General features: G+C 47.6%; 1 protein-coding gene across 13 annotated transcripts in view; it reads left to right on the top strand.

The window, feature by feature from the left end:
- NHSL2 (NHS like 2) overlaps window positions 1-21,842 on the top strand; it is a 92,270-nt gene extending 70,428 nt beyond the window's left edge. For 3 of the 13 annotated variants that reach the window (XM_067023616.1, XM_067023617.1, XM_067023618.1), the window contains exons 2-8: window positions 80-235; window positions 3,342-3,469; window positions 3,775-3,970; window positions 5,785-5,916; window positions 7,164-9,491; window positions 10,928-11,060; window positions 11,904-21,842. In XM_067023616.1, the coding sequence (XP_066879717.1) occupies window positions 80-235; window positions 3,342-3,469; window positions 3,775-3,970; window positions 5,785-5,916; window positions 7,164-9,491; window positions 10,928-11,060; window positions 11,904-12,228 (3,398 nt within the window). In that variant the 3' untranslated portion in view covers window positions 12,229-21,842. Of the gene's footprint in view, window positions 1-79; window positions 236-3,341; window positions 3,470-3,774; window positions 3,971-4,034; window positions 4,802-5,784; window positions 5,917-7,163; window positions 9,497-10,927; window positions 11,061-11,903 lie in introns of those variants that run through there. The other 10 variants (XR_010838689.1, XR_010838688.1, XR_010838687.1 and 7 more) reach the window with 10 other exon arrangements.
- Window positions 21,843-22,112: the final 270 nt, after the last annotated feature.

Below are 22,112 nucleotides of genomic sequence, written 5' to 3'. Positions count from 1 at the left end.
GCGCCCACTGGCCGCCGCGCGCCGCCCCCTCCCCCCCACCTCGCCGGCGGCGCCTCTCACTGCCTCTCTCCTTCCCTAGCTGCAGCTAACTCGGGTCGGGAAAATGCGACAGCGACTGCCCACTCGAGGTCGTCATGGCGACAGCCAGTGAACGTGTTCCTCTCCTCGGGCAGGCCCCCGAGTGTAGAGGAGCTGCTTCGCGAGGCGCAGCTCAATCTCCAGAGCCTGTTGCAAGGTACTGAGAGGGAGGGGGGCTGCGGCCGGAGCCCACGGGCCAGATGCATAGCGTCTGGAGGGAGGCGACGAAGAAAGAGGACAGGGACTCGCGAAAGAGAGAGAATAGTAGAAAACCTATTGAGAAACAAAACACACACTTTCCATCTTTCACCTTCCAAACTACTGACTCCAAAAGCCCTAATTCTACGGCTGTTTACACCCTCTGGTCCCCCTCCCTTGTTTTTTTCAGTTCAGTAGTCTCTGGGGGAAAAGGGACAGAGGCCGAGGCAGGGCCATGGGTCAAGTCATTTACAAAGAGCGCTGATGAGAGACTCCCGCAATGTGGGCCCACATACCCTCAGGCCTTCTCTTGCCACATCACCCAAGTCTTTGGAATCCCGGCGCCCAAAGACAAAGGAGGCATCTGCAGGGTCTCCCACTCTGGGCTTCACTCACTCTGCTCTTGCAATAACCTTGTCCATATATCTCCTGGGTCGCTCCTGCCTCACCAAAGTAAGCCCAATACACAGCACTCAGAGCTCACCTCATCCCCAATTCCCAACCCCGTGTCTTTGAAGTATACTGATGAGCACCTTGTACACAAAGCTGGGTCCACACAACCCAGAGAAACAGCCCAGCCATAATGCCTGAGCAGTCAGATTGCCTGCACCAGGCAGAATGAGAAAACCAGGACTCTGAAATCAGACAGAGCAAGAATCTAATTTGAATCCCACACCTAACTAGCTGTGTGACATTATGCAGGTTACCCAACCTCTCTGAGCTTCAGATTAGTCAGTCATCTTTAAAATGGGGATTCTAGGGCTTCCCTGGTGGTGCAGTGGTTGAGAGTCCTCCTGCCGATTCAGGGGACGCGGGTTCGTGCCCCAGTCTGTGAAGATCCCACATGCCGCGGAGCGGCTGGGCCCGTGAGCCATGGCCGTTGAGCCTGTGCATCCGGAGCCTGTGCTGTGCAACGGGAGAGGCCACAACAGTGAGAGGCCCGCATACCACAATAAATAAATAAATAAATAAAAATAAAATAAAATGGGGATTCTACTTCCCCACATGGCATGATTTTGTGAAAATTGAAAATAGGGTGTCCATAAACTTATTAGCAAGAGTATCTTGCAGCTGGAGAGACCCAGATAAGATGCAACATCAACTCCAGGTCTGTGTCCTTTGGAACATAGGCTGATCTAGACACAATATTAAAATTAATGTAAAAGAAAGAAACAATTGTGGTCCCCAATAGAACCTTACAATGTGAAGAACATACACATTGACCAGAGGGATTTATCCAGTGTAACTGGCAATAGGATTAAAACTCAGTGCTATGAGAGAGACTACTGGGGTGCTACAAACATCTGGATGGCAGTTCAAGGGGCATGCATATGTCAGAATTCACTGAGCTGCACACTTAAGATTTGTCCACTTTACTGTAGGTAAGTTAGATCTCGAGAAAATAGTACAAATAAAAGCCCAGTGCTAGTCACAAGCTCCTTATAACCTCCAGGCACTCACTGTCCCATTCAGGCCTCTTTTCCAAACCTAAAAGCCCTTACTCCATCTTCCCCACTCCAATCCTTACACTTTCTTCCAAGTTCTATTCCTGCCGCATCCAAAAAGACCTTTAACACTAGTTCTGCACTTTGCATCATTCCCTCCCTAAGCACTACTCATATGAGGCCCTTTGTACCATCCATCTCAAGAGGAATTGTGTAGTTCCGAACTGATTTTTCTTTCATTTGTTCATTCATTTACTCATTCATCTACTAGTCCCAGGTATATATTTTGTCCACCTAACCAGACTGGGCTTCTGAATGTAAAGGATCACGTCTCTTACTACTCTCCAGTTTCCAGAAGCACCTGGCACAGGGCTGGATCCCCAAGAGGACATTTGCTGAATGAACATTAAAAGTGAAAAGAGGTCTTATTAGCTGTCATTTATCCATACCAACAAAGGGTAACTTTTACGGAGAATAGAAAACTGCAGAGGGGCCGCCCAACTGAACAACGGCCATGAGCCCACCTCCCTGCCAGGGCAGTGGCAAGCTTAGAGAAGCAAGATTCTAAGGGACACCATGAGCCTTGTGTTCAGATAAGAGAGGAGTTGCTATGCAGAAAGAGTCAGTGTGCTCTGTGTTGCCATCATGGGCAGAATGAGGACAAGTGGGTGGAAACCTAGGGGGAGGCCAATTTCACCTCAAGATAAGGAAGAACTTTCCTGACATGCCTGAAAGCCCCAACTGTCCTTGGATGGAATGAGCCACCTTGGGAGGAAGGCTTCGCCCCTCCTCTGCAGGCAGGTGTGTGTGGAGGCTGAAGAAACACCTGGAAGGGATGCTGAGGAAGCCGGAGCTCAGAATGGGATGTTGGACCAGAGAACCCTCGAGGCCCCTCCTGACCCCAAGTTTCTATGATTCTTCAAATCTCTGTTCAAATGTGCAGAGTCCTGACTGTTCTTTAGTCTCACTTCCTTCACTCATTGAATTCATCACTTAAATGAAACCCATTCAAATATTCTGCATCCTTCTTATTCCCCAACGATGTCCCCGAACTTCTCCTTCCTCCTCCGCCACTACCTCCACCTTCCCTCTCCTTCCCCTTAGCCCCCCTGGACCTGATATCCCCCCCACAGTGGGACTAAGGTGCAGGGAACCGAGCCGTCAGAGGCTCAGGTAAGAATTCTCAGCAACCAAGGGAGCATTCCATGTTGGACTTCCCAACGCAAATTTCTTTGTGCATCACACAGGTCATGTCCCTGGTAGGGTTGCAGAAAACCTGAAGAGCTGCAGGGCCTCAAAGAGAGAATCTTGCAGCAGAGAGTAGCAAAAGGCGTCTGCATCCTGAGCCTCTTCCCTGAGTTGAGCACTTAAGGTGGGGGCCATGGAGACAAAGGCTTGGTCCCCGAACCAGCACAACTCAAATCCATTGACTCTCTTTTCTCCTCATAGGAAGTAGGCATTTTTCCATTCTCAAATGGCTCAGACGCCGGAAACTATCCTAAAGAAACAATGAGAGTCAGACCTGGCAGCTAGAGCAGGAGGCCCCAGCTCATGGTCCTTCCCTGGCCCACCGCTTGGCCGTAGCTCCCTAGAGTGTGTATCCACTGTGCTGTTTTTCAGAAGAATATGAGGAACAGTACTCGGAGGCCAGACTTCTGGGGCAGACCTTCCGCTCTGCTGATGAGGCCCCTGAGCCCACTCCCAGCCCAAGGCCCCAGTCTGCCAGGCGTCTGGAGTTTGTACTGATGGTGAGTTGCCTCCTCCCCCACCTGGGAGAGCCAGCATGCAGAGCTCACCCCGCACCCATTGACGGGGGACCTGGAACTGCTTACATTACCCACTGGAAGCTGCTGCTCATCTCTGCTCACCAGCAGAGCCATCCTGAGGCCCTGCCGAGATGGGACCTGCGTGGCAGGCATCCGGCCTGGCAGCCTGTCCACACTTTCCTGCCTCCCAGATGAAGCCTCCAACCACCTGCCTAGACAGCCATTCTGTGGGCACAGCTCATCTCCAGTCGGGAGCACACCCTTCCCATCACCTTCTTTCCCAACAGCCCACAAAACGGCAGCTGAGCGAGGATGAGACTACCATGCAGGGTGTGCGGGCCCCCGAGGCCTCCCTGAGCCTGCCCACCACAGCCGACAAGCAAGCTGCCTGGAATAGCCCCTTCCCTCCGCCTGCCCTAGAGGAGAAGCGATGGCTTCAGCCTTGTTCCACGCACTCTGACATCGTGCCCATCAATGTCTCCGGTAGAGTTGTTTAGCATCGCCTCTGTTCGCTTCCCTCCATGCCAACTACAGATCATCCTCTCCAAATGCACTGGGTGCTGGGGGAGGGAGCGAGACTTTCTTTGCTACTGGCTCACCCTGGCACTGTCAAGGTCGTGGCTCTCGCCCGGGAACGGAGGCATGCTCTTCCTTCACTCTCTACTGGCCCTGCCACACTAACTGAGACCATTTGATGGCAAAGGAAACTCTCGTAACAGAAAACTCTAAAACTTTATGAATTCATGTGCTCTTTGGAGCATCTGTGGAAACTTAGAGTGTATGAGTTATGTTTGGTTTGGGGGAAGGAAGACTTCTTGTGCCAGAAGCCGGGTTTGGAGCACACGGATAGGAGTTGCAGGGGAAGTGTGGGGTTCAGAGTGCTGGTGGTAAACGGGAGGATCAGACCCAGAGTACAGACCAAGGGCCTTGTGGCACTTTGAGTCATCACTCAGTCTCCTAGTGAGGTGGGCCTCTTCCACTTGTGTGAGACCAAAGAGGGATCCAGTACTACCTTGAGATGGGGACAATAATGTACGCAGCTCAGCTGGCTGTGTCTCTGGGGACATGTGGCACCCTGTACCATGCCCATTATTAATTCATTCTCCACACTTCACCAGCTGTAAGTGGAAGAGGAAGAGGGTCAGCCATTTCAGAAGGAGATAGGGCCAACGGCCTGATGAAATCAAGACCTCCTAGCCCAAGGGGACCAGAAGCACCCTGTGAGCCAGTGCCAGCCCGTGGTGTGCTGGAAAAAGTTGATGAAGATGATGAGGACAGCTCTGGCCACAGGTGGTGACGCTCCCTGGATATGGGGTAATCCAGCGCCACTGGTGTCATCTCAGGAAATTAGAGACAAGAAATAGAGCCCAGAGCCTAGGGAGATGTACTAAGAGGTGTGAGGGCTGAGAGGAGAAACTCACAAAGTGATGGTGGGTGCTTTGTTTTTGAACCTCTACCTTATTCTCAACGAGGCTGGCCCTGTGTTTTGCCCACAGAGCCACTTTCTGTGGAGGGGCATACCTATGTGGCCATGGGGCTGAGAGGAGAGGGTTTGGTTAGCCAGCCGCTGAGTGAGAGACAGTGCAGGGGAGCAGCAAACCTCACCCCACTGCCCCCGCCCTGCCCCTGCCCTAGCAATTCCATAGGAGTAAAGACTGAGCGGGTGCTTTGAGAAAAATAGATCTCAATCACCACACAGGGGCGAACTTTGATCAAATGTGATCAGGTGGCTGGAGGGCAGACTATCAGACTGCTTCCTGGATGGTGGGGAGGGATGGCGCAGCTTCTTGGAGACAGTCTTCATCGGCCTGAATAAAGGCTTTTCTCTGAGAAAAGATTGCAATCAAGCAATATCTAGTCTCAACATGTCTCTCCACTCCAGTGGTTCTCACCCCGGGCTGTACATCTGAACAATCAATCACCTGGGGAGTTTGAGAAAATGCTTCTACTTGGGCCCTATTCCCAGAGTATTAAGTGTTCTGAGGTGGGGTCTAGTTATCAGAGTTTGAAAAGCTGCCCAGTTTATTTCGATATGTAGCCAGTGTTGAAAACCATGGCTCTCGGCCACCTAAGATTCACAGGTGACCCCGGGTGGACCTCTGAAAGCCAGCATGCGTGCTTTGGAGCTGCGGGTGCCCGGGGCCAAGTTGGGAGGGATGGGGAAGAAGGGTCGCCTGCCTGGATGCTATTCATGCTCATCGCTACTGCCATCATCCCTTCTCTCAACCTCAGGCCAGTTTCTACCCTACTGTAAACAGAAACCAGGATGCACCCAAGTGTCTTTATTTTGGCTACAGGGCAGCAGTTTGATAAACATGCAAGTTTGCGACACTCGTTGTTTAACACAGAGACAGCCGTGAACCCCAAGTCCACCCTGAGGCGGAGGCGGACCATTATTGGATTCTCTAACTATTCCCAGCGAGACCAAGGTGACCCCACCATAGCGGATCCCCCAAACCCTTCCCCTTGCTCACTCTCACCATTTCTGTAACCCAAGTGGTATTGCTGTGACAGGGAACAGGAATGATTGGGGGGGGGGGACTTTGGATGTCCTGAAAAAGCCAATATAGTAATTAAGGATAACCAAGGACCTTTTGTCAAGGGCAGCAACCGAATACAGAGAGCAGGTCTCCCAGGCTAATAAATTCATTATGTTATTGTTTCCCATTATAAGTGGAATATAACTATGTATCTTGAATTTAGGCAGATAGATGCCTAAGAGGGGGAATCATCGCTAAAAGTGCCGTCTTCACAAAACCATTACTGCCATTAAATGAAGGCCATCCAAAGAGCACAGACCAGAGAGATATGGATACAAATTCTGGCCTCTCCACTTACTAACTGTGAGGCCTTAGCCAAGTTCCCTAACCTCTCTGAGCCTCAGCTTCTTCATCTGTAAATTGGGGATGATGATTCCAACCCAGTGGAATGTTCCTGAGGATCAGAGTTATTGTATGTAATTTTCCTACCATGCGCCTGGTACATAGTATGTGCTCAGCAAATGGTGGCTGTTATTATAAATTATCATAAGAGTAGTCGTCATCGTTGTCATCATCATCATCATCATCATCATCATAACATCATCATGATATAATAATTGTTGTGTATATGAGAAAATCTTTGGGGATTTTCAACATCTGAATGGTTTCCTCACATCTGTAGGTTATTCTCACTTTTTCCTATTGCCAAGTTAAAAAGTGACAGGTGTCAAAAATGCAACCAGACTCTGAACTTTCCAGCTGTGGCATACTCCCAATGCACTGCTGGAGCTGAAGTTCACACTACTGTCCTTTATCAGTTCGAAAGCCTCTGCTCTCATCTCAGAGGAGGTGAACGCTGAGGTCTGTGGTGGTTTCATGAGCCTGGGGTGAAAGCCTGGAAAAAACCCATGGTAGTCCCACGTGCCACTTCAGCTCTGAAAGGCATATTTAAAGCTGGAAAGTCTTTGGCAGCCATCTGGACAATTCAAGGGCACCCTGTGACTCACTGTGTGGTGATGGGCAAGGACCCAACGTCCCCAGTATCCTCATCTATGGAAAGGAAGAACCAAGGAATTCTGACCAAGCTGTTGGCAAATGCTTCTTGGCAAAAATTTGGTGCTCCTGTCTCTTTAGTGACAGCTGCTGCTGGGGGATCCCTGGCTTCACCACTAACATTCTGTGTTTACCTCCCCCAGGTCACAGCAACAGCCCCACAGGCAGTGTGGCCCGCTCTACCACCTCAGACGTCAAGCCCAGCCATTCAGTTCCAGGAGGTGTTCATGGAAGAGCTGCCATCAGTCAGGAAGCTCAGTTACCAAATCTCACCTCGCCAGTACTGAGAAATCCTTCTAGTGATCCGGAAGAACCTCTCCAGGCACGTGGTGGCACAAAAGTCCCTGGCATGGAGAGCATGGGGATGGTGTACAGCGTCCCCAGTTCTTGCAATGGACCAACAGAATCAACGTTCTCCCCTTCCTGGAAGGGAGATGCTTTTACCTACGTGACTCCAAGTGCCACTGCTCAGAGCAGTCAAGACAATGAAAATGGAAAAAGTCCTTCCTCTGGGAATTCTTGGATCTCTCTGCACACATTGCCACCTCTGGTTCCTAAGGAGTCTGCTACCTTCTTTGTCATTCGTGATACCCCAGCAGGATGCAGTGGGTCTGCTGGCTACTCTGAGCATTCTACTCAACGAAGGCACATATCAGAACGACCCTCCAAGATTGGCCTCCTGACTGGTGATACCTCAAGGCTGGAGACAGGCCCAGGTGGGGCCAGCAGGTTCCGGGAGCGGTCACTGTCTGTACCCACAGACACAGGCACCACGGATGGGGACTATGACGAGGAGCAGAAGGCCAGTGAAGCCTGTGCCCTGCCTTATGCCAGTACAAGTTCTGAGGGCAGTAACAGTGCCGACAACATTGCCTCCCTTAGTGCCCAACAGGAGGCCCAGCAAAGAAGGCAGAGATCCAAGAGCATCTCACTCAAGAAGGCCAAGAAGAAGCCTTCCCCTCCAACTCGCAGTGTCTCGCTGGTCAAAGATGAACCAGTCCTCTTGCCAGAAGGTGGGTCAGCGCTACCCAAGGACCAGAGGCCCAGGAGCCTTTGCCTCTCCTTGGAACATCAAGGACATCACTCATCCCACCCAGATACTCAGGGTCACCCAGCTGTGCCAACCTTCAAATACCCAGAAGGTACACAATTCGCCCACCACTGGTATCTTACTGACTGGAAGTCTGGTGACACCTACCAATCCTTGTCCAGCTCCAGCACTGCCACTGGCACCACAGTCATTGAGTGCACCCAAGTTCAGGGCAGCTCAGAGTCTCTCACCTCCCCTTCCACCTCCAGAGCCACAACACCTTCCCAGCTTTCCATCGAGGTGGAGGCCAGGGAGGTATCCTCCCCAGGAAGGCCCACTGGGCTGATGTCACCCTCCAGTGGATACTCCAGCCAGTCAGAAACACCAACACCCACTGTCTCCATGTCCTTGACCCTGGGCCACTTGCCCCCTCCAAGCGGCAGTGTCCGGGTGCGTCCAGTGGTACCTGAGAGGAAGTCATCACTACCCCCAACATCACCAGTGGAGAAAATGTCCAAGTCACGGCTATCATTTGACCTACCGTTGACCTCTTCAACCAACCTGGACCTGTCTGGGATGAGTATCTCCATCCGAAGCAAAACCAAGGTGAGCCGGCATCACTCAGATACAAATTTTGGGGCCAAGCTGGCCCAGAAAACTAGCCCCAACCAGCCAATCATGCCCATGGTTACTCAGTCTGACTTACGTTCTGTTCGCCTGAGGTCAGTCAGCAAGTCTGAACCAGAAGATGACATTGAGAGCCCTGACTATGCTGAGGAGTCGGGAGCTGAAGTCTTCACCTTGCCAGAGAGAAAGGCAAAGCCTCCCATAGCCGAGAAGCCCCCACTGGCCCGAAGGCCTCCAAGCTTGGTCCACAAGCCACCGTCTGTCCCTGAGGAGTACCCACTAACTTCTCCTACCTTGGCTATGACCCCCAAGACCTCAATTCAACATATGAGGCCACTCCCTCAAGATATATACACGGTGGTGCGGAAACCAAAGTCCTTCAGCTTCCCTGAGGGCAGAACCCTGGGGGAGTCAACAGCACCCTCATCTCTTGTTTTCACGCCTTTTTCCAGTTCCTCTGGTGCTTTCTTCTCAGGAACACAGCAACCTCCCCAGGGAAGTACAGAGGATGAGGGCCCCAAGGGGAGAGCTCTACCTGAAAGAATTAGCCTCCAGAGCCAAGAAGAAGCTGAGAAAAAGAAAGGCAAGATTCCACCTCCTGTACCAAAAAAGCCCAGCGTGCTGTACCTGCCTCTCACCTCACCTACAATTCAAATGGAGGCCTACACGGCTGATCCAAGGCTGCCTCTCAGCCCCATCATCACCCTGGAGGAAGGTGCCAAGTGTCTCCCAACTAGCGACCACCTGCCATTAGCTGGTACAAGGACAACCTCCACGCCACAGGCTGACAGTGAAAGGGAGGCAAGCCCTCTGGGTTAGTAAAGTGTCTGCTGGCTTTTCCTTTCAATCCCAGGAGAGGTGAGGGTGAGGACAGAGTGCCAGAGGCAGAAGCAAATGCCCCCAGATAATGATTCTGATCCCAGGGCGACCAAATCAGTAGGGTACACCTCTTGAGGGTTTGATGTGGGTTTGAGGGCAGATCTCCAAGGCCCAGTTTGGGCCAGACTACTCTGAAACCGCCAGTGCTGAGCTAATGAAATCAGACTAGATCTTAGCACCCTAGGATCTTAGGAGCTTACCTTCCTCCTCAGGCAGGCATCTTCTGCCCTAGGCACTGTCTCTCCATGTCACCATATAGCACTTTTCACCAGCCACACTGAATTTAGTTTCATGCACGGGACTCAGTACCCTCCCAGCCTGAGTTCAAGTATCATGGCAGGCTGGAAGGCTTCAAGCAGTGGAATATGTTACTAGCAGCAGCTTCTCTTAGTGTTTTCTAGAGGAAAGGGGGCTCATTTTCTTGGATGGTTTGACCCTTGCTCTTCCTGGAACCTTAAGACCAGGCTAGAAAATGTTTCTCATCCTTTTGGGGGTTTTTCTTGTCTCTCTTCATTTTAATTGTGGTAAAATACATATAACATAAAATTTACCATCTTAACCATTTTTAAGTGTACAGTTCAGTAGGTGTTAAGCACATTCACAATGTTGTACAACTATCACCACCATCCATCTCCAGAACTCTCTTCATCTTGCAAAACTGAAGTCTGTACCCAGTCAACAATAACTCCCCATACCCTCTCCCCCCAGCCCCTGGCAACCACTCTTCTACTTTCTGTCTCTGAATTTGACTCCTCTAGAGACCTCATATAAGTGGAATCATACAGTATTTGTCTTTTGGTGACTGGCTTATTTCACTTAGCATAATGTCCTCTAGGTTCATCCATGTTTCTCATCCTTTTTGAAACCCTTAACACCCAACATCAAAATCTTATGGCCTTCCTTAAGCTGATTTGGACTTTCAACGTAAGTTAAATCATTGTGACTAAAACAAGCAAACAAATCAAAGCCACAGGTAATTTTATAATCTGCTTCCTCAAACTCCACAGGCTCCCTCGGAGATTCAGATAGGTCCCACTCCCACCCACTGATTGAGTCATTGCTTTAGATTGCTCTCAGCTCCTTGAGCTTTAAAAATGATGCATTTAAAATGAGAGAATGCTCAGGCAACCTGTTGTAATGGAAAAGGCACGAGAGAACAGGGACCCAGGCTGATCTTCATCACTCCCTCCACGTTTCGTTGGCCAAATCACTAACCTGAGGAACATTTTGTTCCTCTGCAAAATGGAGACAGCAAGTCTCTGCCCTGCTGCTCTCCCAGAGTTACTTTGAACATCCCATGAAATACATATGAGAATGTGCTTTGTCCTAACAATTGTGGTCAAAATCATTCCTTCTGTTTCTTATGCCTAGGGAGCTTGATGGAACCAAGCACCGAAGAAAAAAGTGTAATCAGTGATAAAACAGCTGAATGGATTGCGGAAGATGATGATGATGTGTTTGTGGCTTCACGAACAACTGAAGATTTATTTACTGTGATCCACAGGTCTGGACCAATTTCCTAAATTCCTATTATAATTGCCTTTCCTTCTAATACCAGAAGAAAAACTGCTACCTCTAAGCAGAATGCTTAGAATGGAAACTGGAGACTAAGTTCAGATACCCACGTAGTGAACCCAGTCCAGGGCCTCACCACCTCCAATTCACTGACATCTTTGGGTGGAGTGGAAGAGAGGCGGGTGGGGAAGGAAGGACCAGGTGCAGAGTGAGAGGCCCCTCGTCTCCTAGCAACCCCATGGCCTAGTGTGGCTCCATCTGCTTTCTCACAGCTCTGCCTAGAGTCAGAGACATTTAACCCTTCACAGAATTCCTTGTACCAAAAAATCTCATCAAGAAGTGAAGTGGGGCACCAGGCTGAGCATCAAAGCAGGAGCTTAGGCAAAGGGGGACCAAACGGGGACCCAGTTATTGGACAGAAGCACAAAGCACGGGCTTCATGATGAGGAAACGGGAAAGAGCCCAGTTATCGGAGTTGGAGCACCAGTTCAGAACAGGATCAGCTCGTGGGCTGTCTTGATTCAGAGTCATTGAGCTACTAGCTTTGACTCCTTAAATTCTTCCTTGGTACCAGAACCTGGGCAGGACTGAGCCTGCAGGCACAGGCCAAGTGACTCTAGCTGTGGGCATTGAAAGGAGTGTAGGAACAGGGGACCAGACAAGGGACTCTGAGGACTTAGTAGAGAGAGAGAGAAAGCTAGTAAGTACTACTGCTCACAAGGCTGTTGCATAGAAGTTCCCAGATTGTGTCATTGGCATTCGTGAAGTTATATGAAGCATTAGGAAATGTCTGCCACATGAATTCACTCAAAGCAAACTTTCTCTCATTTAGGTCCAAAAGAAAGCTCCTTGGCTGGAAGGAGCCTGGTGAGGCCTTTGCTGGTGGCAGCAGACCAACCTCTCACTCACCAATAAGGAACACGGCTGAGTCTCCCATCAGTGAGTTGGCTGCCTCTGCAGGGTCAAGCGGCAGTGCCAGCCTAGATGCTGGCAGAAATGATGATTTCAAGGCCTTGCTACAGAAGAAGGGAAGCAAGGCAACTCCAAGGTCCCGCCCCTCAGCAGCAGAACTGCTGAAGACCACTAACCCACTGGCTCGGCGAATTATTGCACAATTTTCAAAAGACTACGAAACCCCTGATAACCCCAGTACCTAAGCCCTGGGTTCAGCAAGCAAGGTTGAGTTACTAAGCTTGAGTAGAAAAGGGGGAAGAGGAAAAATGGTTTTAAAAAGGAACCATGGAAATAACAAAAGAGCCTGCATTTCTTTTACATTAACTCACACTCTGGACAGCAGGAGAGAGGCCACATCCAGAACTAAAATCATCAGGCACTTTAATCATCTTCAGACATTTTATGTTCTCATACTTACAATCTTGCCATTACTGACTACCGATTTTCTCCTTATTTCCCCCAAGTGGTATGCACTCAGAAGAAATTCTCAGATGCAAGGGCACATATGCCATCTTTTAAATCAATGACCAGGCTGCTCCATCCCTGGCTCCTATCACTGAGGGGCACAGTGAGAGAGCAGATTGGGGACTGCCAAACCCAGGGGACATGGGGTGCCATTGCTGATTACTCACTTTCCCAGCAAGGCCCTGATGGCCCTGCACGGAGAAACAGAAGGACCCTGATGCCTCTTCAGCCACAGTATAATTCTCCGCAGCGAGAGGTTTGCAGGTGTGCACTTGTTTCGGCATGAGGTTGATTGGATGGCTTTTGTCGTGCAAAATATGAATGTGACTCTGTCCTGAACTTCACACCTTTTTCAGTTTGATTGTCTACACGGAGATCAGGGAGATGAGTTTTAGTAAACATATAGAACCCCCTCCCCCCTCCCCACCCCCCTTTGCTAGAAAAGGTCAGGAATGGGTTGCTTTGGATGAACCAAACTCGGCCAACAAACAAGGCAGCTGTTTGTTCACTCAAATCTATCCAAGGTAACTCACATGTGCGCCTTGAGATCCTTCAAATGTCTGCCAACAACGGTAGCTAGTGTCTGTGCCCAGCTCATGCTGCATTCGAAGAACTCTCACTTCATTTGCATATAGTATTCATTACAGGAAGTCTTTAGCTGAAGGAACAGCGTCATCAAAGTCTCAAGGAGGAGAGAAAGTAAGTGTAACTTGCCCGCCACCATTCACTTCAGGTTGTGGTTTGTGGTTGGTTTTGTTTTGTTTAAAGGAAATCTTCCTCTGTTTCCAAACTGAGAATGTATAGACTAAAAGGATAGATCCAAAATCTGAAAGGCAGCCTTGCAAGTTGCTATGGCCCATAACCCAAAAAAGGGCTACTTTTTGCCATTTACTTTCTGCTGTTTGACCAATTTTCAATTAACCTGCTGGGGGAGAATGTAAGGACTGGGGTAAATGGGATACTGGATGCTGACAGAGTCCCAGGACAGTCATTGTGACCCCTTCTCCCCACTCCCTGCCAAAGCTTATAGACACTAACTTTTCTTGTCAGTTCAATTTTCTAAGCAAAGCAAGAGCCGTGATTCATTTGATTTTCATATGTCTGGCTTCTGGGAGGTTGGGGGGAAAATAGCACTGAACAAAGAAAACTGGCTGACCAATAATGGAGGATTAATTGTCCACCATTCCCAAGAGGGAAAAAGGAAAGTCAAATGAAATTGTAGCCTGCTTCACAAAGAGAGTCCCCTGACCTCTTCCTCCTTCACCCACCACCCAACAGATTCATTGGTCAGCCTCTTGGAGGATGTGGAAACTGCTCCCAGAGACAAGCAGATCTTGATTTTGACAGGTCTCAATAAGAAGCAAGCTCTTTAGCCCAACTGCCCACACAGCAGAAGAGCAGCTGGAAAACCACACTGAGTGCTGAGGGGACTTGGGCCTCTCATATAGAAGCCCTAGGCCTGGGCCCTTGGTTGGTACAGTTCTGAATTCTAGACTTCTGAGTACAGGCCAAGCCCAGCACCTCCCCCTGATTTAGACAGAAGCCACCTCAAATAATAGACAGTTCTTGAAAGCCCAGTTGCTTTTGAAAGCATTCCAACTTTTTTTTTTTTTTTTTTTTTTTGCGGTCCTCTCACTGTCGCGGCCTCTCCCGTTGCGGAGCGCAGGCTTCGGACACGCAGGCTCAGCGGCCATGGCTCACGGGCCCAGCCGCTCCACGGCATGTGGGATCTTCCCGGACCGGGGCACGAACCCGTGTCCCCTGCATCGGCAGGCGGATTCTCAACCACTGCGCCACCAGGGAAGCCCGCATTCCAACTATTTAGTTCAAGGGTCCTGACCAAATTTCAGAGGTTTTGCCTGAAATAAAATAAGATTCATTCCTGGCCTTAATTTATATACGAATGCCACACACTTGTCTGCCCCGGACTCAGAATCCCAACGGATGGAAATATTTTCCTCTGTGGGGAAATGAAGGGGTGTTTGTGCTTTTGCCTAACAAAAGTGAAAGGCTGCCGGGGCCCTCTACTCCAGAACCATTATGAGCTCTAAAGCAGAGTATGAGACTCACACGGTATAGGACTTGTTACTTCCTCTAACTTTTCTGGAAGCTTCTAGTTTGGTACTTCTAGTAGGTTTTGCCTCTCCCCTCATCTTGCCACCTCTGGTGGTTTTCCCGAAAGATTCTAAAGCTGAATATCCAGACACCTTGACATTTTTCAATTACCTTGAGTCTTGCTTTCCCCTGCGATACTCCGTATGCCTGGAATTTTTTTAGAAGGTCTTCTACATCTTCACTATGGCCCTCCAATGCCCAGTGGTGTTGCCATTAGCATAAGAGGATTCGGGGCAGAGATGATGTGGTCAGAGGTAACACTGAGGACTGGTAATATTCATTTAATATTTTGTAACAGGTGGACCTAGTCCCAAACAAACAACCAAATTGTAGAATTTCTACCAATCTCTGATGAACATAATACCGGACAACTCTCCTAGTCCTCACACTCAACGTCTCACCTCCTCTTGGGTATCATAGCACCAACTCTGTCTTCCACCCAGGCACAAGCCACAGTGTCTGCTGCCTCGTGCACCTACTCTGCCAAGGCTGGAGAAGAGAGGCTGAAAGCCCCTTCCAGGAGGCCTTTCAGAGAAGTGACTGTTGCCACTATTACTAGTGTGAAGAGTGATAACGATTTTTGAAGGTGGAATACAGAAGGGATACAGGTGAAATGAAGTTGGCCCCAGGAAGTCAGGTTCCAATTCAAGTTGTTTCTGTCCCTTTGTTTCCTCTGATTCCAACCAATAGCAGCAGGTGGCTCTACTGGACTGACTTCTGCCTAAGCAGGAGTAGATGCGGTCGTCCCCAGGGGAGGAGGTTAATCGGTAGCTAAGAGCACTCTGCCCTTGGTGAGTGTTCATTATGTATTTGTGGTTCAAACATTGAGGGTAGGGAACAAGTTGTTCTCAGCACAACAGGAAGCTTTGCTGCTGTCTCCTGTCCTTTGCCTGTCTCAGTCTCTCACCTGGGCCTCCCACATGGCCCCAAGTTGCCCCTCAGTCCCTATTTCTTTGAACTGCATCCCTAGCCGACAGCTCACCCTTTAAGGACGCAAGACTGCAGGCAACAAAATAGCTTGCATTAGCTTACTGACCACAGATCGACCAGTTGATCTGGAATCATTACCTTGAATGTACAAAGACAGAGGAGAGTCTGCAAGGCTCTCACAAGAAGCACGTCACCGGACACCCATTTTAACTCTCCGACGACGTGGGTCGGATTGTGATCCTGCTGGAACCATCAGTCTGAGCAGATATGTCCACGCCACCTGCTCTCTTCCTCATCAACAAACTACTTATGAAAAAAACAAGTTCACAGTCAGTGCTCTGTTCCTCCAGAGAACTTTCCATTATCATCAAGTCTGTAACACAATGGCCAGGCTTCACTTTAACATGATTTGCCAGGGCCAGGACTACAGTGGGGTGAGTGAGGTGCCTGGGGTGCAAAATCTAAGGAGGCACCCGCTCTCAGGGCCATGTTAGTGCCTTACCCTCGTCCCGGCCTTGCGATTTGCACTCTATAAAGTAATATTGGTTTATCTTCTTTCTATGGACATGTATGGTTCTTCCGATTTGAGGGGGTAACTCCCTATCTGTTGTCGCACCAAATATTTTATTGCCATCTATTTTTCCATTGTTCTAAACTTTTGTATGCCTACACATCAAAGACTCTTCAATATTATCAGAAAACATGGCCGATTTCTAAGTAACCTACTCCAAGTGGCAAGTTAGCACCCATTTCAATAGGGATGCTGACAGGGACAGCCCTTCAGCAAAATAGTGAATGAGTTGGAGGTCTGTCATTGGGATCCTCCATCTCCTCTCTCTGCTCCATTCCCCCCAGACCTTGCTTCTTGGCACCAACTCTCCTGAGTGCATCCTCGTTTGTCCTCCTCCTTGCTAAGGAAAGCATGCTCTCAGGAAAGGGATAAATTCCTTTACTTTGAGATTATAAGGCTTAATGATACCTCTTTGGAGGGTCACTTGCATTTTAACAGGGAAAAAGCCTTAAGCCATAGGAATGACGTTCTACTTGTAGAATTTTAGGCATCAATCAGTTGCAGAAGTGTATTTTTCACCATGGAAAGGTCAAATTCCCTGATGACTAACTCCCGAATATAGAAAAAACCTTAATCTCCTGGAACTAAGTAAATTGCTGATGGTCGATTAAATTCTCCTGATTTCCAGTGCTGTTCAGTATGGTTACTACCAAGGGACTCTCAGAAATGGCTACTAGAGCCATTGAGAAGGCCCAGATAATTCTTATTGTACCTTAACATTTTTACAAAAATGGAATTAATACTATTTATTATTTGAGTAAAGAACACAAGGATTTAAAGAGTTTGTGAAAATGTGTCCTGTTTATGAAAGGTGAAACTGTCCAATCAGTGTCAGATCAATGTCAGCCATCTGGTATCTCTGGTACCAGATTATTAAACTTCCGCAAGGCGCAAATTTACTGCACGCAGCCTTGGCTGCCCCCCAACGCTTATCTGTGTTTTGTGCTACTACTTCCCCTTGGTGTGAGAATGAGACCAGATCTATTCCAGAGCACCCAGTCCCTCCTAAGCCTTTGCGTGTATTTCAGCTGTACTTGACTAAACTATTTGGGATTTAAAAGGATGAGTGGGAAAGAGGTACAAAGAGCTACATTTGTCAAAGGGCAGCAAAAATGATAAGGATTTTAACAAGGATATGAAATAAACAAATTTTTGAATACTCTGAAATATTTGTAGAGGAATACAGTAAGAAATGGTTATAGGCACACATTTAAGGCACTTTTAATAAGTTTAACAAGACAAGAAATTTGCATAAGTAATGGATTATGTGAAATAGGTATCTACTTTTGCTCAGTAAAGCCCAAAATCTAGGACAGTGGTTCTCAAAGCGTGGTCCCAGGACCAGCAGCAGCATCCCTATAGTGTATGTGTGTGTGTGTGTGTGTGTGTGTGTGTGTGTGTGTGTGTGTGTGTGTGTGTGTGTTCCAGTGACATTACTTCTTCAAGCCCCTGAGTCACTGTAGCCACGACTCTCCAAATGATTCCAGCCTTTCCCATCTTTTCTGCTGTCGTTACATTATGTGATCAGTCTCTGGCCATGTGATTTATACTGTCATGTTGCTCGGATACATTTTTATTTGCTGTTAAGAAATTATCAGATTGAATCAACTACTTGCTCAACCTGCAAAACCTTTGATTCGACTTAGCCAGCACATCTGGCCAATTTTTGGTTTAAAAACAATTTTGTAATTCACAAATAGGAAAGAGGAAAATGTGTTACATTCATTTGGTACTGCCAACCCTTAAATGTCTGTCTTTCCTGTGGTGGCTGTTCTCTAGGAGGGCTCTGGCAGAAATAGATTTGATTTTAAGATTTTGCATATTTGTGGAATTTGATATCAACAAATCTGTAAACAAAATCTGAACTGGAACAAACAGTTAACTCCTCTCTCCTTAATTCCAAGCTGTATGGAAATGTATTCCTTATGTGGTGTTGAGCTCTTTTTAATGTTCAATTTTATAAAATGTTCTGCATGCAAACGCAGCATCGTGCTCATTGTACAAGTCACCTGACACTCATCTCCTCCTCCATATGTGTGATGGTGAAGAAACAGCAACATGTATGTTCTTACCTCTCCTGAATCAATTGTAAATTACAAATCTTTTCATTACTTTTAAAATGAGATATATTTACTCTGGCTAGTAGTTAAAATTTTATTCTTTTTATTATATTTCATTGCTACTTTTTTCTACTGACTCCAGAGCTTACTTTGGGGACTATTTCTTATTTCTAGATTGCTGTATTGATCTTATTTCTATATTTATCTGTAGTCATGAAATGTTAGAGCTGAAAGGGACCAACCTCTCCTTTTACAGAGGAGGAAACTGAGGCCCAGAAAGTCAAATAACTTAACACAAGGTCACGCAGTGGCAGGGCCCAGCCTCAATCCCCGTTCTCCTGCCTCTGGGCCCAGTGTTTTTCCATCCAAAGCACTGCATTTATGGAAGAGCCACAGCTGGCTTCTACGTTTATGACACATGAATTTCCCAGGTATTTCAGCGAGCAATATACATGCTTTAAGGAAAATGTTCGAGTTCTTTAGCTCATGAATCCAAAGACAAATCTGATTTTCAGTTTAGAAACTTTCATTTCCCTCCAATTTCAATGTATGTGCCCTACTCTATACAGTGGATGCTTTCCCTAAAAGTTATTTGAAAAATGAATTTTTATAGATTAAATTTCATTTTTTTAGTAGAGAAGCTTCCTATGGAAGGGAGTCTTCTGGTGACTTCTTTTGAAAAATGAAATATCCTCTTGTCAATGTCCCCTAATGCCTCTACTTTTTTTTTCAGTGTGAAATTTTGTAAGTGGCATTTATTTAAAGTAGGGCAAACCAATGTAGGCTTTCCTAGAATCTACTTTATCCTCCCCTTCTTAAACTTTACAAGATAGTTTCAGACTGTTAGGTGTTCATGAGATACTTAGTTGTATTCTAGAAACTTCTTGATATTTTATCAATCCCTGGGCTCAAACTCTATCTCAATCTTATCAAATGATAACCAAATTTCCTAATCAGTACTGAGCTCTGCATGCAGTTTCATTTCCAGAACATTATTTGCCTAATGCTCCTTAGTATGACTCTCTCTTTAGCTATTCTCAGGCTTCCTTCCATAGCTCCTGTGTACCTCATTAGTCTGGTTTAGTAGAGTTGCAGGCAGTGCTCGTCAGATGGAGTGGTATTTCCAATTATCCCATTGTTCCAGTCCTTCTCCTGGACCTCCTCTGGTTTCCCCTTTCAAGAATGCTCAGAGATTGGTGGGATTTTCCTTGTCATCTAGACCAAGGTTTGACAAACTTTTTCTATAAAGGACCAGATAGTAACTCTTTTAGGCTTTGTGGGCCACAGATGGTCTCTGTAGCATGGTCTTCTTCTTTGTTACTGTTTGTTTGCTTGCTTGCTTGACAACACTTCAAAAATATAAATACTATTCTTAGCTCTTGGGCCATATGAAGCTGCAGATTGGATTTGGCCTGCTTGTCACAGTTTGCTGACCCCTGGGACGGGCATTTCTGTGACCCACATGGTGACTGAGTTGTGTGCTGGGTGATGTGGCTCACTGCCCTCCCATCTCCCGAGCTATCAGGCCGGCCTGTGCAGAGGGGAGTGGAAAGGGGCTGCATTTGCCAACTAGTACTCTCCGATAGATGGACTCTCTCACCTGTCTCTGTCTCTCTGTCTCACTCTCTAACTACCTCGGTGTAGAAACCCTCATTCTTTTCTCTAGATCTCCTGTACTGGTTATCCAATGTGCCTCTGTTTCCTCGAGTGTGGGGTGAGCTGGCAGGAAAGAATGGATTTCTGAGGTTTCTTATTTCGTTTGTCCCAAACTGTGGTCGGGGACCCCTGCCCTGGATCATCTGTCCCATTCTGCCCTATACTGCCATCACGTGTTCAGGGCCATCTCTGCAAAGTCTGGTGGCCCAGGCCATGAAATTCCAGTACAGTCTACTCTTTCCTAGGGGAATCACTAGCTCTCTTGGTTCCAATGGCTGGTTTTAAAACCCAAAATGTCCATGTGTCCATTTTAATGTGATTTGGACCTGTTCTAGACTCAGCCCCAGCAATGAAATCAATGAGGTATGGAAGGTGTTTTGTGCCCAGTTTTTCCCCACCTTAACCCCCTGCCTCCTAGACCCCCAGCTTTGGGGATGGGCTCCTTGGGATGCCCCATGCAGCACCACAGCCAGCAGTCATTCATCACACCACCACCTCCTGTTTTCTGAACCCCTAAGAGGGTTCCTTAAAGCTTCTTCACATCTCTCTCATCTCACTCCCATCTCTACCTTTCATGCTACTTGGGGGTATAAAGCTTAGTTTCACATTTTCACATTTGCTTGTATAAATATTGGGGGATATGGGTGAATGACAAGGTGTGTGCCTCTGTGTGTATGCATGGTTTCTCCACCTGGACTATGAAGGTCCTATTTACTCGTGTATCTCTCTCTCTCTCTCTCTCTCTCTCTCTCTCTCTCTTTCTCTCTCTCTCTCTCTCTCTCTCACACACACACACACACACACACACACACACACACACACACACCATCCAGTTCTGTCATCAGTTCTCTGGTCCAGTTCCAGGTCTGATGGGGCTGGTCAAGGAGGAGGGATGGTGGGGCTCCTGAGGCATTTCCCTTTTCTTGTCTCTTGAAACCTTCTTTCCACTGGCTTGTGCTGGCTTCTCCCAGGAAGCCATTTGAAGAAACTCCTCTGGGGCAATTCTGGACAGGCCAACATACAAAGAGCTAGGACTTTAATTCCATATGAACTCTGTCACTTAGACATACCTCTCAGGCTGCAGGAATTTTTTTTTTTTTTTTTTTGCGGTATGTGGGCCTCTCACTGTTGTGGTCTCTCCCGTTGCGGAGCACAGGCTCCTTACGCAGAGGCTCAGCGGCCATGGCTCACGGGCCTAGCTGCTCTGCGGCATGTGGGATCTTCCCAGACCGGGACACGAACCCGTGTGCCCTGCATCGGCAGGCGGACTCTCGACCACTGCGCCACCAGGGAAGCCCTACAGGATTTTTTTAAATCTAAGAACATTGCTTCTTGGGACCTTTTGTTTGCTTTCTGTCATTTGAGCCCAGGGATTTACCCACTTACTGAAATCTAGATTTTAAAAACTCAAGACACGAGTAACTTTAGGATTTCCTTATTTGAAAGCATCCATGAAACAGTTTCTTTCTGCCTTTTGTTTAGGATTGCCAGCCTTAAGAAGGAAACCAGGCTTGTACCTTGGACTCTAAAGCAGCAAAAGTACCACACTTGCCAAAAGCAAAATGAGGAAGGAGGATTGGCTAGGCCTACTCTGCATTGTCAGGAGAAGGACTTTTGTTATGCGCTAACCGCTCACCATTCAATGCTTACTGAATGCCAACGGTGCACTCAAGAAAAATAAGGGAGACAGGAATTTGCAGGCCGAGATCCTAAACTGGGAGGCAGAGATAAGGCAACTCCCCCAAGTGATGAGAATGTGTCCCTGGATAAAAATATCAAGAAGCAGCATAAACTAAGAGAGATTGTCATCCCGGTCTTTTTAGAATTCCAACACAAAATGGAAGGGAGCCCTCTGTGGGGTGATATTACAAAGGGTTTTTCTTGTCTTTCTTTCTTTTTCTTTTTTTTCTTTAAAAGAAAAAGCATTCCTTACTGGCTTGCTACCAGCAATTGAACTGTATTCTTTATATAGCTAGAGCTGTTTGTGTCTTCTTAAAATAAACTTTTTCTGTTAAAATCATTTTCTGTTTCACCCTCTGATTCTCATTGTAGCAATGATGACTTTATCCAGACACTAAGCCCAGTTTGTGAGTATGTTTTCCAGACCACACAAGTGTGGGACCCACAAACATGAGCTTTGATTCTCACAAACCCCTGAGAGCCCAAAACAGATACGCAGGACACAGTGTATTGCAGAAACTTGGCCCACGGAGCTGTGAACCTAAGTTATAGGGGCAGGGAATATGTCTTTGAGGAATTTGTCTCAGGGATTCTAGTTCAACTGCTCCTA

The sequence above is a fragment of the Kogia breviceps genome, chromosome X, assembly GCF_026419965.1.
Source record: "Kogia breviceps isolate mKogBre1 chromosome X, mKogBre1 haplotype 1, whole genome shotgun sequence".
Lineage (NCBI taxonomy): Eukaryota > Metazoa > Chordata > Mammalia > Artiodactyla > Physeteridae > Kogia > Kogia breviceps.
The sequence above is the reverse complement of the archived record's forward strand: the minus strand, read 5'-3'. Positions and strand labels throughout refer to the sequence as shown.